This window comes from Vigna radiata, chromosome 8, assembly GCF_000741045.1.
Source record: "Vigna radiata var. radiata cultivar VC1973A chromosome 8, Vradiata_ver6, whole genome shotgun sequence".
Classification (NCBI taxonomy): domain Eukaryota; kingdom Viridiplantae; phylum Streptophyta; class Magnoliopsida; order Fabales; family Fabaceae; genus Vigna; species Vigna radiata.
In genome coordinates, this window is record NC_028358.1 from 27999163 (window position 1) to 28017124 (window position 17962).

At 30.9% G+C, this 17962-nt stretch overlaps 2 protein-coding genes across 6 annotated transcripts in view; one reads left to right on the plus strand and one right to left on the minus strand.

The window, feature by feature from the left end:
* The first annotated feature begins 3847 nt into the window (after positions 1-3847).
* On the plus strand, positions 3848-12619 carry LOC106769621. 4 transcript variants are annotated; one of them, XM_022784878.1, is made up of 4 exons: positions 3848-4279; positions 5931-6190; positions 8487-8685; positions 12123-12619. In XM_022784878.1, the coding sequence occupies exons 2-4, from the start codon at positions 6051-6053 to the stop codon at positions 12294-12296; spliced, it is 513 nt and encodes a 170-aa protein (XP_022640599.1). In that variant the 5' UTR covers positions 3848-4279; positions 5931-6050; the 3' UTR covers positions 12297-12619. The 4 variants fall into 4 exon arrangements, with proteins under 4 accessions (XP_022640599.1, XP_022640598.1, XP_014510795.1 ...); XM_022784877.1 differs by having other exon boundaries at positions 5950-6190; XM_014655309.2 differs by lacking the exon at positions 5931-6190 and having other exon boundaries at positions 3851-4279.
* Positions 12620-17231: 4612 nt separating this feature from the next.
* LOC106771311 (outer envelope pore protein 16-4, chloroplastic) overlaps positions 17232-17962 on the minus strand; it is a 3229-nt gene continuing 2498 nt past the window's right edge. Inside the window, exon 6 of one of the 2 annotated variants that reach the window (XM_014657268.2) lies at positions 17232-17549. In XM_014657268.2, coding sequence (XP_014512754.1) covers positions 17415-17549 — 135 coding nt within the window. In that variant the 3' untranslated portion in view covers positions 17232-17414. The remainder of the gene's footprint in view (positions 17550-17962) is intronic. The other variant, XR_002669094.1, reaches the window with a different exon arrangement.

Sequence of the window (17962 nt, forward strand, 5' to 3'; positions counted from 1 at the left end):
ACAGTCAGTGTTTCTGATTTTTTTAATTAGGGTTATAGTAGAGATGACAGAGAAAAAGTTGGAGTGAGAGAGATGAAAGAGAAAGGATTGAGAGGAATGAGAGAGGTGAGTAAGCTTTTGAGGGTTTCTTTTTTTTTTTTTAGTTTTGAGAATGAAAATTATTTAAATATCCTTGACTTTAAAACTTAGAATCCATAATATATGAGGGTATTTTTTGGTACACATTGTTAAAATGTACCAACTGAAAAGCAGACGTACGCACGTTAACAAACCCCATATATATATATATATGTGTGTGTGTGTGTGTATATATATATATATATGTGTGTGTGTGTGTGTGTGTGTGTGTGTGTGGTGTGTGTGTATTATTTTACTCTTTGAAATAATACATCAAAACTATTCTTTAAACCTTTTTATATGATATCAAGAACCAAACACCAACATCTTCTACAATATAGGAATTGATGCTTCTTTATTTCATTGAATATTTCTGATGGCTTCTTCCGATAAAAATCAATCGGAGAAACATGATTCTAGGGCTTCCGCTGCTTCTAAGAGTCGTATTTCTACTGTTGTCGAATTTGTGACCAAGTTAGGTATATCTAACTCTGTTCTTAATCAATCTGTTGTTACTAGGGGTAGTGATTGGATAATTGATTCAGGTGTTAATGATCATATGACTTGTGATCCTAATAAATTTACTAATTTTCCCCCTCATTGTTCTAAAAGTGTTATTATTAAGGTCAATGGGGTCTTATCTCCTATTGAAGGTGTATGTATTATATCTTTTTCACCCTCCTTATTGATTCCTGATGTTTTATTTGTTCCTATAGTGAACTGTAATCCTATCTCCGTCAACAAGTTAACTAAATCACATTCTTGTGTTGCCTTGTTTTACCTAACCCATTGTCTTTTCCAGAACATACATTCCAAGGAGAAGATTGTCAGTGGTAGAGAGAGTGAATGACTGTATTATCTTGAAAATATCTCACAACAAACCCATAAAAGAGCGTTGGCTTGTCTTGTGAGTGATCACATTAAAGATGAAAAAAAAGAAATTTGGTTATGGCATAGATGGTTGAGACATCCTTCTTTTGGTTATTTAAAAAAATTATTTTCATCATTATTTCATAAATTCAATATTTTTAATTTTCTTTGTGAAACTTATGTTAAGGCAAAAAGTCATTATGTTGTGTTTCCTTCAAGCAATACAAAAACTGATTTTCCTTTTTCATTAATTCATACAGATGTTTGGGGCCCTACCCCACAATCTACGCATAATGGAAAAAATGGTTTATCAGTTGTAGTACTAAGGTAACACAAGTGTTTCTTCTTAAACATAAAAGTGATGTGTGTGATGTGGTTCGTTCCTTCCATCATATGATCGTTACACAATTTAACACATATATTAAGTCATTCGATCAAATGATAGAGGGAAATATTTTAAGATTGAATTAATAGAGTTCATGAACTTTAAAGGCATCTTGCATCAATCTACATGTTCTTATTCACCACAACAAATAATGGAGTGGCTGAGAGGAAAAAAAAGAATAATAATTAAATAAAAATATCAACACCCAATTTCATCTGAGTAAGTCAATAAAGATAAGTAAATAAATAAAAAAATAAAAGAATAATAATTAATAGTGGGTAAATAAAAAAAAATTTCCTTAAAAGAATGTAAATGTAAATGATTTTCAAATTTTAATTTAGTCAAAGAGTCCAAGAGTTTAATGCGAGACACATCACTAAAATATATTTTTTAAATATTGGTTTCTAAATAAAAGAATTTTTAATATGGTAATAATTTAAATCAATGTGCCAATAATTATAAACAATAATATATTCATATTATATTATAATTTGCTGGGTTAGTTTCTTTAAAAAAAAAAGAAAAAATATGATTTTAAAAACCGGCAAAGTTTCTCACAATAATTATAATCAATGTCTTGAATATTATTTGATTTTACGACCAAAGACCATTTCTTTTCCTATTTTTCTCTTTGCTCTTTGTTAATTAATTCACAATTAAGACATGATAACCATAATATTACAATGTGTTTATATGAATATGCATTCTGTCATAAAAAAAAGGACAAAGAAAAAGAGAGACACACATAAAAATAATAAAGATAGAAAGGAGGAAGAGAGTATACAGGAAAATAAGTTCTCACGCAAAATTGTTCTGTCAACAACAACCAGCAAAGAAGAACTAGGAAAGTACCAAAAAGCTAAAAATGTATGTCACCTCTAAACCCTTATTTTTTCTCTTTTTATTAGGTATTATTTTTTACACACACAAATAACATTTTAAAAAAAAAATCATAAAATAAAGGGTACATGTCGGGCCTATGACCGATTTCTTTCCTTTTTTCCCACCATTCTTAAAATAAAAAAAATACAAAATCTTTAAAACTAAAAAATGTCAATATTGTTAAACCAAACTTTCTTTTTTACCAAAACTACGTGATCCTTGATTATGATACGTTGGAGCAAAATCAATCCTTATTGTGTTCACTTCTCAAAAATCTAAAACAATCTATAATAATTTCCAAACAAATTACAAACCTTTTTCTAGATAAAGAACTACGTGATCCATAATTTTTCATTATAAATGAATATATGTAAAAAATGTTAGACTCAAAATAAAAAAAAAATATTTTTGTTTCTTAATACTTTCTTTATATTATTATTTTTAGAGAAAATTAAATATTTTGAAGAACTACATCAACTTTATACATTTAATTAAGGGTATTGCTTTTGGACAAATGTAGTAAGGTGTTAATATTTTTCTTAGGCCTAACTGATTCTCGAATCTAAAAATCAAGTTTTTGTAAACGATGTCTTATTTTATTGTTTTTCATAGTTTTTCCAAAATAAATTATGGTGAGAACATGTACAGACTTTCACTACTTTTTTTTCACCTTCATTTCCCATATTAATCACCACAACATTCTCTTGACAAGGCTTTATTTCTTTAGCTCGTGTTCAATTAATCTTATCAATTCTGAAAATGGTTCCTAGTCATCTTCCATATTATCAATAAGAAGCTAAAAAATTAGGAATATTAATATTATTATTTTCAAAAAATTCATTAACATATCTTCATTTTCAAATTTATGAAAAGAAATAAATATAAAAAAAAAACATAAGCAAAACATGAGATTGATATTGAAATAATGACGAATTTATTAATATGACACTTAGCGGAAAAGCAAAATATTGTGAACCCATAAAAAGGGTAAATCTCAAAGAAATATTAATTACATCGTTTACATTTCAACACATTTAAACACAATCTTACAGTTGTTGAGCTGCAATTCTGAAGGACAGGAATGCACAAAATTTATCCATCCAACACTTGAGAAGCTCTTGTTTATATCACATAAGGGAATTCTTCCGTTGCATTAGTTTCTCCTTCTTTCTTCTTTCCAGCATTGAACCCATAAGAACTCTTCCGACTCTGCAAACCTACTTCGACCCTCTCACCAATTAGAACAATATCAGCAAAATTCCAAGATACATTTTCTATCATATAATCATAGAAATGAGAGTGTAGAGTGTTTATAAACATAGTCATCATTTCCTTGTTATACAAAAGCTATTCCCCTAACCATTTACCCATTGGATATATGATTAATACGAGAATTTTATCTGTTTTTAAATAAAATAATAAAAATATATGTTCTTTATTTGTTCAAAACTTAGTAGATGGGACAAATGTCTTATGCTTAGGTCTTGTGAAAAATAAATAAAATAATTAATTGTTGAATTAAAATGGGAAAAGTATAAAAAAATAAAAAAAAAATTAAAGGCAACGAAATTAAGCTGCGTTTTCTTTTGTTTTTGCAGTGCCAATATTTCGAAGGAGGTGCTCATTTCCTCTTTTCTTCTTTTTCTATTTTTTCCTCGTCTTCTTTCTCTTTTTTTTCTTCTTCATAGCAAACCCTAGGGTTAATGGAAAGGAGGGTGAGAGGGAGAGCGGCGTGAGAAAATCAAAGGCTCAAATGAAGTAACGAAAAGTAGAAATTAGGAGGATGAGAGGTGCGGTTCGAGAAGAGTTATGGAAAAAAAGGGAATCCAAGGTTGGTGGAGTAACTTCTAGGGTGGGACTTTAATTGAAAGGTCGAAGAAGGAGCCTATAAATAGGGAGAGTGTGCGATTGAGAAATACAGCAATTGATTCTAGAGTGTAAGAGTGAGGGTTTGAGTGAAAGGGAGTCGCGGGAGGTTGCGGAGCTAGTTGGAAGTTTTGTGCAGCGAGAAATATCAAGTTCCAGGTATGGGGAGCTCTTGATTTCATATATTTTGTTTGAGCTGTGGTTCGATTCTTGAATCATGAGGTTCGATTCTTGAATCATGAGGTTGGGTGTTATCATATCTGAAGGGAGTATTGTGTGCTAAATTGTTATAATGATAAAATGGAGTAATATATTATTTATGAAATTAAGTGGATAGGGAATTCATACTGGAGATTCTATGACGTGAATTAGAGGAGGGTTGTATGAATTCTGTTTGGGACAATTGATATTGCATTGGAAATTGTTGTATTATAATCTGGAAATTTGTATGATATCGAGGGTTATAAAAGTGAGTAATTGGGCATATGAGTATATTCTATTTTAATCTGGAATGTTTTTCGTATATTGGAATAAATCTAATGGTTGTATATTAATAAAATGAAGTGGGAAATGATGGGATTTGGATATTAAAGAATGATTGAGTTGAAAGGTTAAATCCTACCAATATAATTTGAGTAATGTAAGTTGGTATTGTTTCATATTAACTTGAACGGGGACAAATGCTGAAGGTATATTAATATGTGTATTGAACCAAAGGGGAACTCAAGGTAAGAGAGTGGTGACTGTAATTCTGAATTAGATATATGCTATGAGACGTGAAACATATGGATGAACATGTGTTAGAGTTAACTATATAAGAAGGATTGTATGTACTGTTATATTTTGATTGAAATGATTAATGTAGTTAAATTAGTTAAACTTGGAAATAATAGATAACAGTATATTTTTCAATCTGTTTTGGGAAGGTGGTAAATGAGTTCAACCTAACTTGTATGACATAGATTCTAGTGAGAAAAAATTATGAAAAATGAAATAAGGGTTGAAATAAAGTTTTATATATATATATATATATATATATATATATATATATATATATATATATATATATATATATATATATAAAGTTGTCACGTGGGTAAGCACTTATTTCAATATATATGTTTGCTGGTATAATTTTACAGGATCTTAATTAGCAGTTGATTGTAAATGATTAGACCATGTTTGAGGTTAGGAGGGTAATTTGTCTGTGAAATTGTGTTGCGTGGAAATTATGTGGGTGAAATGGGAATAATATGACTCGTATACTGGAATGTTGGTGGCTACTCTGAGTGATGTTTATAAAATGTTGGAGGGGGGTATATCTGAAGTAAACACTATGTTGAACCGATAGGAGTTGTTCATTCTGAAGTGGTTATGAACATTACTATTTCTGCGTGGATGTATAAAATCTTTATGGGTGCTGTTAGCAGGATCATTTGAAGTGGGAAATACTTTTAAATCGAATTGAAATGGTATTAGAATTGTTGTGAATCTGATTTTAAATATATGAGAAGATTAAAGTGCTGTTTTCTGCATAAAATGGGTTGCCGGTTATCATTGTGAGATTGGATTCTTTGAAGATTAGAATGGTTCTCTTTTAATCTTAAGTTACGGGGATTGATTCATGATAGTTGAGTGTGATTCAAGTATTTAGGACACTTTTAATATGTTTAGATGACTCAAACACGTACTTAGAGTTTCTAATGATACTATTTGAAAGGAGGCGTTTCTAGAAATCAGAAGAGATGTTGTTATTGTTATTATTACTTATTTTTACTTATTATTATTATTACTTATTTCTTTTATTCAGAAAACATTTTTATATCTAGGAAAAACCAGAAGCTTCTTCTTTCATCTTTCTCCTGTCACCACTGTAACCCTACACCACATCACCATGGGCCACGCTACCTGAACCTTAATTTTGCTGACCATGTTGTCACTGGCGATTGCTTCCTACACGACGGTTCCTTGCACCATGTCTCCCAACCAAAGAATCTGTTCCGTTCAAGTCGAGCCCAGGTCTGCGGTTCTGTCCAATTCAAGGCCACCGCAATCATCTTCTCTGTTCAGGTTGAGCACCACCATCAACCTGTGTTGCACCGTCTAAGTTTCACGAGACCACTGGCTGCACCGCCGTTTGCATTGACAGAATCTCTAGCCGGAAGCATTGCACAACCACTGTGCTCTGTTTTGCCGCAATCCGAGATTGATCTCACACCTCCGAACCTTCTTATTCTTTTCTTTTCTAAATTGATTTTAAATTTTTTTAGTTATTCTCTCATTAGGTCATTCAGATTGGGGAAGAGAACTTGCATGATTCGGGGAGAAAACATCAGTGGGTGAGAGCTGCGGGGAACCAAAAAGGGGTTTTTATTTTCTTTTTATTTCTTCTACTGGACCGAGAGAAACCCAACCCGCTTTTCTTTTTTTTTATTTGCTTTCGTGAAGAATTAGGGTTTGGGGGAAGAGGGAGTTGTGATGAGAGAGAGAGAGAGAGAGGAAGGGAGAGTATTCAATACCCAACCCATAACGTGCATGATTCGTGGAGAAAACAGCAGTGAATGAGAGTTGAGAATGGAAAGGGTTGATTGAGTTTTTTTTTTTTTAAAAAAGCCCTATCGTGAGAAAGAGAGGGCGATTTTGAGAGTGAATTGGGGAAATATTTAGGGACTTTTGAGGGCCAACACTGTGAGCGAGTATACAGAGGCTGGGAAAGGTGAGTGTAAGGCAGGGAGAAAACAAAGAAAATCGTGAGCCAATGAGAGAGTGAAGGTTGAGCATGGGAGGTTCGAAGAGTTTGTGAGGAGATTTTTAGTGTGCGGGAAATCTAACCAGGTATGGGAGAGCTAACTTGTTTGTTGTGTTGATAATTGCATGAATACGTGATTGATGATTAAATACAGTTTTCTGGATAATCTATGATTTTGAATTCATGCTCTGTTTTTGATATGGTGCTGCCTTTGTTATTATTGTTTCCGCTCTTCGCTGTATTCTGAGAGCTAATTGGAATTTGAACTGCAATGCTTATAATAATTGGATATTCTGTGTGTTTTAATTTGGGTTGCAATAATGCGTGAAAGGGAGACAGGTTAGTACCAGTTGATACTTTATTTTGCCCTGGTTTGGTTAATATATGTTATCTTCTTGGCTGTGAAGGAATTGAATTTCGTGAGGAGCTTGTGACCTTGGCTGTTAATATATGTTATACTTTATTCTGTCTGACCTTATGTGATGATTGATTCACGCTCTGTTGGATTGCATTAGTATGATTACATGGTGTTATGTACTGGGTAAGTTCTGGCTGTATTGATCGTTTACGTTGCTGCACTTATATATTCTGGTTGTTTGATAAAGCTAACTTGACTGGTGTGAGAATAAGTCTGTTTGGCTTTCCTTGTGTGATGTATGATGGTAGGGGTTGTCCAAGTCCAAGGGTATAATCGGTGTTGTTATAGCTAGTTGTGGTGAGTGCCAGTGAGGCATGAGATAGCTAGTGTGCTACTTTTGTCTTGTACAAGAGTATAGAGTGGTCATTGATAAGATTTTGTAATACCTTTGAGTGTTAAGGGTCTCTCTTTCGCCTGTGCAATGCAGTGGAAAGAGACTCCCTTTTCCTGTGTGAGGCAGTGGAAGAGTTGGGTTCGGGTGTTGCACTCTTTTTTCTGTGCAAGGCACTGGGGAGGGAAAAGATGTTTTGTCCCTTAGTTCCAGCTCATTGCTAAGTATAGTGCTCGTGTGAGATTCATCGAAGTTGTTATTCGTAAGTCCTTGATGAACAGAGGAGACAAGTTTAGTGCTGGGATGGCAGGACGACTCGACCACCCTATTGTGGGTATTAGAGTATTTTGAAGAGTTGAAAATAAATCGTTAAGAGCATGATGTCAGGAGTGATTGTGTTTTAGTCACTAATTGTTATTTGGAGAGTTATTTCTTTGTTAATTGTTTTGCATGCTCTTATTTCTTTATGTTATTATTGTTAGCTCTCCGTATTGTTTGTGTGTGTTGCGATGATCGTATAATGTTTGTGCTATACGAGAACAGGTGATGACGCAGTTGTTACGGATGTTGTGTAGGAGTGACTAGAGGGCGAGGAAGATTAAAAAGGGGAATTTTGTTAATTAGTTTTTTGAATGAGACTTTCGAGGCAATGTAATGTTAACTTTGAATTCAGATTCATTTGATGACTTTTTATTGTATTATTTTATAATTTGTATTTCAAGTAATAAGTCCTCTTTTTAATTGATTTTGAATTTTTTTGACTTTATCACGTTTTTTCATGATACCTGAAATTGGGGTGTTACAAATTCCGTTTATGAAATTGAGTAATTGGATATATAAAGATTATTTTGAATTTGTGTGCTCTCAGATTGGGGTTTCAGCACAAGATGTCTCTCCGAATAAAGGCAGTGGTAGATAAATTTGTCCAGGAGTTGCAGGAAGCGTTGGATGCTGATATTCAGGATAGGATCATGAAGGATAGAGAGATGCAAAGTTACATTGAAGAACGTGAACGTGAGGTTGCGGAACGTGAGGCCGCTTGGAAGGCTGATCTTTCTCGTCGTGAGGTATCTACTGATTACCCATTTCTCTCAAATTTGTAATCTTTTTAATTCTTCTTACTTTAATGTGCTCTCTCCTAGTGGGATAAGACTATTGTTGTTGTAATAGAGGTTGTGAAGTTTGAGAGTCTGTGGTTGTTTTTTCTGTGTGAAGGTCTCAAACACACGTTCATTTCAAAGATACATTTTGTTACTTCTCAGTAACTGAAGCCTTGGAACGTCAGCCAACTAAGTGCAACATTTATCCAAACACCCTATTTGATAATCACGGAGCTTCTCAAATTTTGACCTGTAAAATTGAACGTTGTGTTCTTCCAAAAGATAATATTGAAAAGACCTATTAATAAAATACTCTTTTAACACATCAATAATTTAACATTTTAACTTCATAGTAAAGCAAAATAGAAAATCACAATAATAAAGTTTGATAATACATTAGTACTAAATAAGATCAAACTACACAACGGATCAAATCAAAACATATATAACTTCATAAAAACTCAACTTATTAAAGTGATAACATTTTAAAAGGGAGTTAAGTTCTTCAAATAATGAGTTTCCAGTAAAACATTTTGTGGGGTCAATGAGGGCTAAAATGACATGATTTCAAACTCACTTCTTAATTTCAGAGTTTTCTCAAGTTTAATGTTTTTTAATGGATAATTAACTCGTTTGGCCTACCTTGAATCATAAGAGTTTACTTAAAAGTTTGACAACCATGGTTTTAATGTGCATTCTACATTTCCTTTCACATAGACTATGAGTAACTCCGATACCATTTTGAGAAAGTGAAGTTTAACCCTAACTTAAACTCATATATGACTGATTTCTAAGGTGATGTTTGTGTTTACTTATTTAATTTAATTTAATCTTATATCTAATCTATGTAGACTCTTTAACACACTCTCACATGCCGTGAACTTAACATCTCAAGCTTGGGATTAAACTTGAGTAGGATACATTACTTTAATACTCTACCTTAAGAAAGTGTAATTTAAGGCTAACTCAACTTCACAAAACTAGTTTGGTAAGGTGAGATTTACACTAGCTTATAATCATATTTTGGCTATATTTCTAATCCATATTGGATATCTAACATATACATGATGAATAACTATAGACTTCCTCTCAACTTTTGTTTTTGGTTCAAGTGAGGACTGACTACAAAGGTGGGCATTGGAGTAAGTTCATAGGGGCATGGGAAGGGGATGAACTGCATTACAGGGTTTGAACCCATAGTATGTGTCCTACAGCCTGACCTGTGTCATTGGGACACTCCCCATAGCTATGCTTCTGATAATTTTTACATATAATAATTATCTTTGTTATGCGAACATCTGAGAAAGTTGAACCCAAATTATTTTGTTACTGTTGCTGCAAGACTCTAGTAGTACTTCGCACAATAATCAATAAAAGATGTCAATGGTTGTAAAATACTGTTTATGGTTGATCAGATGAAGTGAAAGAATACTGTTGTTCCTAGTTTAGTTTTATTGGTAAAACTCTGATTAACTTCCTTTTATCAGCTGAGCATGGAAATGACTGTGCATGAATTATGGCTTAAATTTTTAGGTAGGTAGTTCTCAATGTCTAAAAATAAACAAAAAAAGAAGGGAATGTTAACCGTGTTCTACACTTCTAGTTTAGTTTTATTGGTAAAACTCTGATTAACTTCCTTTTATCAGCTGAGCATGGAAATGACCGTGCATGAATTATGGCTTATATTTTTAGGTAGGTAGTTCTCAATGTCTAAAAATAAACAAAAAAAAAAGGGAATGTTAACCGTGTTCTACACTTCTACGGGGCATTGAAATGGCTTTGCATAAATTATGGCTTAAATTACTAGGTAGTTTTCTATTCGTCTAAAAGTACATAATTTTTTAAACAAGTCGTTATTAGATTTTTGTCTTAGTATTTGTACCCTTTCCTAAATTTTTTGCTAGGCTCCTCTGGTATTTACATGCAAGATCTGTGATAGCAATGTGCCAATGCCAATTTCACTTGACTTTTGACAGAAATCCTGTTATGTGACATATATGACCTACATTTGGTCACGATGTAGCATTCCATTTTATTTTCCTAATTTCTAAATTGTGACCTTGCATCTCTTATTTTGGTGAATAATTGGCAAAGTGAAATGCATTAGATTAATTTGAAGTTGATGATATATTGATATTGATGCAATTTCAGTGAACTGCTTCTGAAATTGAAGAAAGGAAGCAAACTGGCCTTTAGGCACTTGAAAATACAAGTGATTCTTTAACTAAAACAATGTGAGGTTGATTATTTTGTACCAGATACATTGATATTGTCGAATTTTAGTCTAATGCTTCTGAAACTGAAGAAAGAAAGCAAAGTGGCTTTTAATCATGAACAGTTTTCGGAGAAATGATTCTTTATGTATCACACAATCTGAATAAATGAAGCTTTTCATCCCCCAAATTTCTGTTTGACACATGATAAACCCCTTAATAGGAGTTATGACTCAATTAATATTTTGGAACAAATCTAAATAAAAACAACAATCTCTAAAATTTTAAGCTAAAGATAACAAACATAACTAAAACTTTTGCTTCATGGTTGCAAGAAGCAGAATAAATAGTGTTAGAATTGCAAAAAAGGGTTAAGCAGTAACTTAATTAGCTGACTTGTAAGGTTTTATTTACTATTATTTGACTTTATCTCTGGTCCATATGAGATCTTCAACACATTCCTCACATCAAAGAATGAACATTTCAAGTGAAAAATTAAATATTTGTGGGTGAGTCCTATAACAGATAACATAACAAGCTTGGAATGACTTTGATACCATCATAGCATCTTAGAAAGTAGGGTTAAAAATAACTCAATCTCATAAAATTGATTTGTAAAGTGAGATTTGCATTTCATTTAACCTTATTTTTAGTCAATGTCAGATTTTCAACAAGCATATAAAATCTGAATCAAGACCTTTATATTAGATCTTGAAATTCCTTTGCCCTAGGAGTCTGCCTTTGGCACATTGATTTAGTGAATGTTGTTCTTGCAATCAATTCATCAGATAACACCAAAGAAGCCCCTCTGCAAAATGTTTCTTCCTTAGACTAGAGCGTTATATTTTTCAGGCATTTCTACTCTACACCACACTTCTTTTTACGTCTTTAATGACTGATAGCAGGTTTCAGACACGTTCCTGGGACCTAGTTTATGTTTTGTGAAGATATGTGTTATATTATTCAGTGCCCTATTTTACGTTGTGAAAATATGTGCTACATTATTCGTAAAGCATAAATATTGTTGCATTTGGGAATATGAAACAAAAAAGATTGAAATTGACCGAACATTCTAACAATATTTCTATTTACCAAACAAATATCCATTGTATAAAATTTCCATTTATGACCTTGCAATTTAAGAACAAAAAATCAGACATCCTCACTGTCCTTAATTTTTGAATGTTCCAGGCTGAGATTGCCCGACAAGAAGCAAGGCTGAAGATGGAGAGAGACAATCTGGAGAAAGAGAAAAGTGTGTTGATGGGAACTGCGTCAAATCAAGATAACCAAGATGGAGCTCTTGAAATTACTGTAAGTGGTGAAAAATACCGTTGCCTCAGATTTGCCAAGGCAAAAAAATAAGGCTTTGCTGCGGTGACAAAAAAGGAAATGTATGATCTTCACTTCTGCACCTCCCCTGGAAGAGGACTAGTGCTGCCAAGGAGCCCACACGCAAAGCCGAGCTCAATTTCTGCACCTCTAGGAACAGTTATTGAAATCAAAATTTTTCAGTGGTGCTTTATACAATTCCTGTTGGTATAGTGCTTTATGACTTGCTCAATTATTTTATTGATTTTTTTTTTCTGTGATGATGTTGATGCTTTCTTTTGCTAAAAATATAATTTTGGCTATATAATTAATTCTCAAAGGATTGTACGCGATCTATTGAGAAAAATTGACAATCAGCCAAGATAGTTTTGACAGCAGATTGCATGGTTTCTAAAAAGGAGTGCAGAGGAGAGAAAAAAAAGACCCAAATGCATACTCTATTTTGATGGTGCGAAAGAAATTTAGAGTACTAAAGAAAAGAAACAAAGGGAATACAAAAGAAAAGAAAAAAAGAGTGAAAAATAAAATTGTTTAGATGATTTGAAAAAGAATAAAAATGAGTAAAAAGAAAGATGATTTTTTATTTGTTATTAATAATTTTGTTATTATTATTAATACTATAAAATACAAAAATCATAATCAGCTATATATATATATATATATATATATATATATAATTAATGCATTTTTTTACCCCGGGTCCATTATACTTTGAGCACAAATTCATGTCGTTTCACCCCTGCAAACAGTAAATAGACTAAAGCAAAGTAAACAAAGGTTAAAGGACATTATTAAAAAGCAGAAAAATCAGTCAAGTCAATCTTGAAATTCAATGACATCCACTTCATTCTTGCAAAGACGAACCAAACCAAATTCTGATTCAAATCCATAGGATGGTGAAAAAGAAATAGAATAGCATCAACCAATAAGAATATCATATGTACAGCTTGGCCTCTTTTTCTCTAAGGCTATCCTGCTCTAAACCATTCTCTTTCCACTTTTCTTCAGGCATAATCATATTAATTCCTCCTTTTTATTTGTACAAACTATAGTTGAAACCATGAAATTATTAGAGATTCATTTTATCAATCAAACTCAATAGAATCATGATGTTTAGAATGGTGTTGACAATGGTTTGAGGGTGACAAAGTAGATCAATGGTTGGAATTCCTACTTTTAATATAAGACTAATTTATAGTATGTAAATGAATATAAATTTTACTTTAAAATATCAATTTTGTAAAATTGAATTAGACTTAAAATTTATCTTATTCAAAACCTTTTGTTAGAGTGAAAATCATCGATACGAAGATAGCTGCAGTGCATCTCTTTCTCCAGCCTCCGACCTAAGTTCTGTGAACACATAACCAATAAAAAATGTTAACAAATCAGCCTGTTCAACAGCTTGAGAATGGTTAAAAGCAATCACTTTGCAACAACAATATTCAACAATGATCATCCTCTTTCTATATGTATGTATATATTAAATATTTTATTTCAATTACCTACATTTATTTCTTTAATTAGAGAAAATATTTATGATTATATATCTTTATTGCATACTTTAACTAATAATTCTTTTTTATACCTCGAATATAAAGCGATATAATTATACACTCGTATAATTAAAATGAAAAATATCTAATAAATATATTTATCACCACAATTTTTATTATTTTTCATTCCATAATCTAATATTCAAATAAAACATTTCGTACTTTTAAATTCAGTTTTACAAATTTAATATTTAATAAATGCTACTTTTACTATTTAATATTTAGCAATCAACATTCAGTATTTGGTATTATTTATTTATCATTTAATATTTATTATTCAGTAATTAAATTTTAATAATTTTCTTTTAATACTTATTATTTCATGATTAGTTATTAATATGTAATATTTTGTTTTTAAAATTGAATAACTAATTAGAACTTAATATATTTTTTTTTTATTTGAAATCCGGTGTGTAATAATCAATATAAAAGCTTAATGTTAAAAAATGATTAAATATTTAGTATTTATGTTCAATGCTTAGTACTTAATTTCAAATATGAATATTCTAATTTTAAATATAGATATTTTTAAATTAGAAAATATTGAAAATATTTTAACGTTAATAACATATTTATACTTTTGTTTTTAAAACATTTTTTTGGAAAGAAATTGTAAGAGTATAGAAAATGGTATTTTAGAAATTAATGTATTTAAAATGATGATGTTTGATTATTTTAATATTAAAAAGCTAAAATATAAATAGAAATTTTATAAATGAATTTTATTATTTAAAAAAAAAACACAATCTCTATAAACTATTTTTTCTATAACTTTATCATCTTTTTTTAGAGTTTCTTGTTCTCTTCTCTTCTATTTGAAGATTGAAGATACTTAGAGTGATCCTCATGATGAACTCTCTAGTTCTAACCGATCAGTTTTTCTATTTGAGTAAGTTGATTTTTTTACCTTTTTTTTTTGTTTGTCTTTTTTTCCTTGCATGTGAATTATATTGGCTTGCATGTGGTATTTAGGGCTTTTATAAAAATCTTTGTTGATAATTAGTCTTAATGGTGTACATTGATTGTGTTTGTGTTGTTTTTAGATATAAATAGAGCTCCCTATGCATTTAAGGGAACTTTGCTCTCTGAGCTATTTTAGTTGTCTCACAAATAAAGGAAGTTAATTGTATTGTTTTTAAGATATAGATACATTGTAATTGTTAATTGTATTATTGTACTGTGATTTGCCTGCATGACGAAGTTAAGTGACGAAATATGATTGCTTGAATTGAGATTAGGTTTTTATTTGGCTTACTCTAATGTTGTATGATGAAATTCGAGAAGTGTTGTTTATGACAAGCTTGCATAGAACTCGAAAGGATCCTTTAGGATAATAGAAGAGTTGAAGAATGGAACTTACAACCTTGAATACCTAAATGACAAGAATGTGCACAAGACTTGGAATACTTCTCATTTAAAGTTTTATTTCAGTTAAGAATTATAATCTTTGACCAACATATTTTTTCCTAACACCACCATTTTTTCCTAATGAAGGTTTTTACAAGATAGATTTTAACGAGGGATCTAAAGTAAGCAATAAAATCATGTTCAAGCCATTATGTGCAAACTGAATGTCTTAGCTCTAAACAACTAAGGATGAGTTCTAAAATGAACCTCTACTGTAATAGAAAATATAAATGAATGGTTAAGGAAGCATTCTAAGAACTCATGTCGAAGATCGTATTAAAAACTATGAGTTAAAGAATATTTTTGTAAGGTTTAATTATGAACGGTTAAGGAAGAATTCTGGAAACATAACTTCTATACGATCAAAGAACAGTTCTAAAAACAGAACCCTTGCCTATTCGTAATAACAAACAAATGGTTAAAGTGAGTTCTAAAATACCCCTGCCATGTAGATTTCTTAATAAATTTAAGCAATTAACAAGTTGGAAAGAATTTTTATTATACATCACAATCCTTAATCTCCACCGATTGAATAGATTAAAGGTAGCTATCTGAAACAAGTAATCAATAATGTTCTTTATCATTACCCCAACATCATACAAATAACTATTAATGATGCCTAAATTAAAAATACAATAATTATTAAACCTTAAACTAATGGATTATAATTAGAATACAACAAACTAAATATTCTTCATCACTATCCCAACATCATCTTCTTCATCTTCCATCTAGCTCTATACATAAACTATTACAAGTAAGGTTTTCTCCATCATCATTTTCTTCGTATTTTTAGTAAGATACACACATTCTCTTGCCAGCTCACTTTGCATTTTTTTCTCTACTTCTTATATAACAAGCATCACATAATTACTATTCTATTGAACCACGTATTTTGTTCATATATCACATTTTTTAAAGTTTTGAGCTTCTCTTTTATTTTTATTAATTTATTTTATATTTATTGCATTCTTGCAATCCACATTTTCAAACTCATTATCTTTCTTCTAAAAGAAATCTAAAAATTGAAAAAATAGATTTCTCCGTCTTTTGGTGTCTATCCGATGGTTCATATCATGTGCACCCATTTTCAAATAATCTTAAAATATATAAAAAAAATTAAAATAAAAAAAATAAAAAAAATTAGTTTTATCATTCACTTGTTTTGGTGTCTGGCCCGGACGTGTCGTGTGACATATTTTTTTCAAATAGTCTAAAAGAATAAAAAAAAAATATAAAAATTAGTTTTATCCTTGTTTTTGTGTCTGTGTCACTCGCGTCATCTGACACCCATTTTTGAATAATTTCAAAATATAAAACATGTAAAATCTTAAAAAAGATTAATTTATAAACATTTTCAAACAATTTTTTTCAAATAGTTTTCAGCAAAGAATTACATAATTCTTCATTCTCCATTATAAATGGTGATATGTATCAATCATTATAAGTTTAGTTCTCCCAAAAAAAAATGATCTATAATTATTTCCAAACAGTTTTCAAAATAATTTTTCACAAAAAACTAAATAACCTTAAATTTGTCATTTTGAACGGGAAAACATAAACAAAATACACCTTTGTCGGTCCAAAAATATATATAATTTTGTTTCTTTTTGTAGTTTTTTTTTCATTTTATTTTTAAAGAAAATAAATATTTTGAAAACTACATCTCTTTTTGCACATTTAATTAAAGATATCGTTTTTTACTAACACTATAAGATACTAAAACATTTTCTACACATAATTAACTCTCGAACTTAAAATCCCTAGATTTTTCTGTAATTTTTTAAATAAACTATAATAACGTCTCTAAAGTTCTATTCTTTTTAAGTCTATTAATTATTTTTTTATTCACCGTGCTGTCATGATTTCGATTGTTTAAAGAATGTTTTAAGCTTACAAAGTGAATTTTTATTAGGGAAAAGGAAGAAATGGGAAATTCTTTCAAGAGGTGTGTTTGGGATAAAAGATGCGATGATTTTCAATAAGAGATACTCTTTGCAAAAGGGGTCGGAAACGGAAAGATAATTTTTTTAAATCCACAAAATTTGGTATCTTCTAAAATTCTAATAAAATACATTCCTAAATATACAAAATGCAAAATTTGCCAAATACCAGAATTTTGCCTGTTGATGCCATTCGAGAAAATTACACGTCTCTAATATTCTTTGTCCTGCTACTAATATGTATTTTAAGATGTTCTGGAATAATCAGCTGCAGCACAGAAAAGAGAAACCAAACCAGCCATCCCAATCACCTGTGTCCAATTTCGCGTTCCAGCAGCAGCAGCGGCGCCAGCAACAGCACCACCAATCAAACCGTTAACCTGTCGGGGAAATTTAAAAGTAATTTCCAGCATATTATTGAACCATGTTTCTCTTACATTGTTAATCACATCACAGTTGTTTAATGCCTACAAATGCAACCATGCAAATAGTCCAGCATGCTTGGTACGCTCCCAAAACTATTATTTGTTTGCTTAAAATTATGAAACAGACCCTATTTCAAAAGTTAGCTACGATTACAGCCTTCCTCAAACAGCTATTCAAAATAATAAGAAATCTGATTTCTTTTAGATTCTGGTTTTCTTTCAAAAACTTGGCAAAAGAACCAAAAATCTCAAAATATGTTTTTTTTTAAATAAGTTGAAACAAATGAGATCCACAAGTCCAGATGGCCTCACGCATGCACATACAAAATTGACACATCTGCAGAAAATGGGCCAGCAAAGTGTATTTT

What these genes read in the sequence shown, in the direction of transcription:
- LOC106769621 (XM_022784878.1), top strand. Translation starts at nt 6,051, where the DNA reads ATGTTGTCACTGGCGATTGCTTCCTACACGACGGTTCCTTGCACCATG. An exon ending in CAATCATCTTCTCTGTTCAG is followed by an intron (nt 6,191 to 8,486) that starts GTTGAGCACCAC and finishes GTGTGCTCTCAG; the next exon opens with ATTGGGGTTTCAGCACAAGA. An exon ending in CTGATCTTTCTCGTCGTGAG is followed by an intron (nt 8,686 to 12,122) that starts GTATCTACTGAT and finishes TGAATGTTCCAG; the next exon opens with GCTGAGATTGCCCGACAAGA.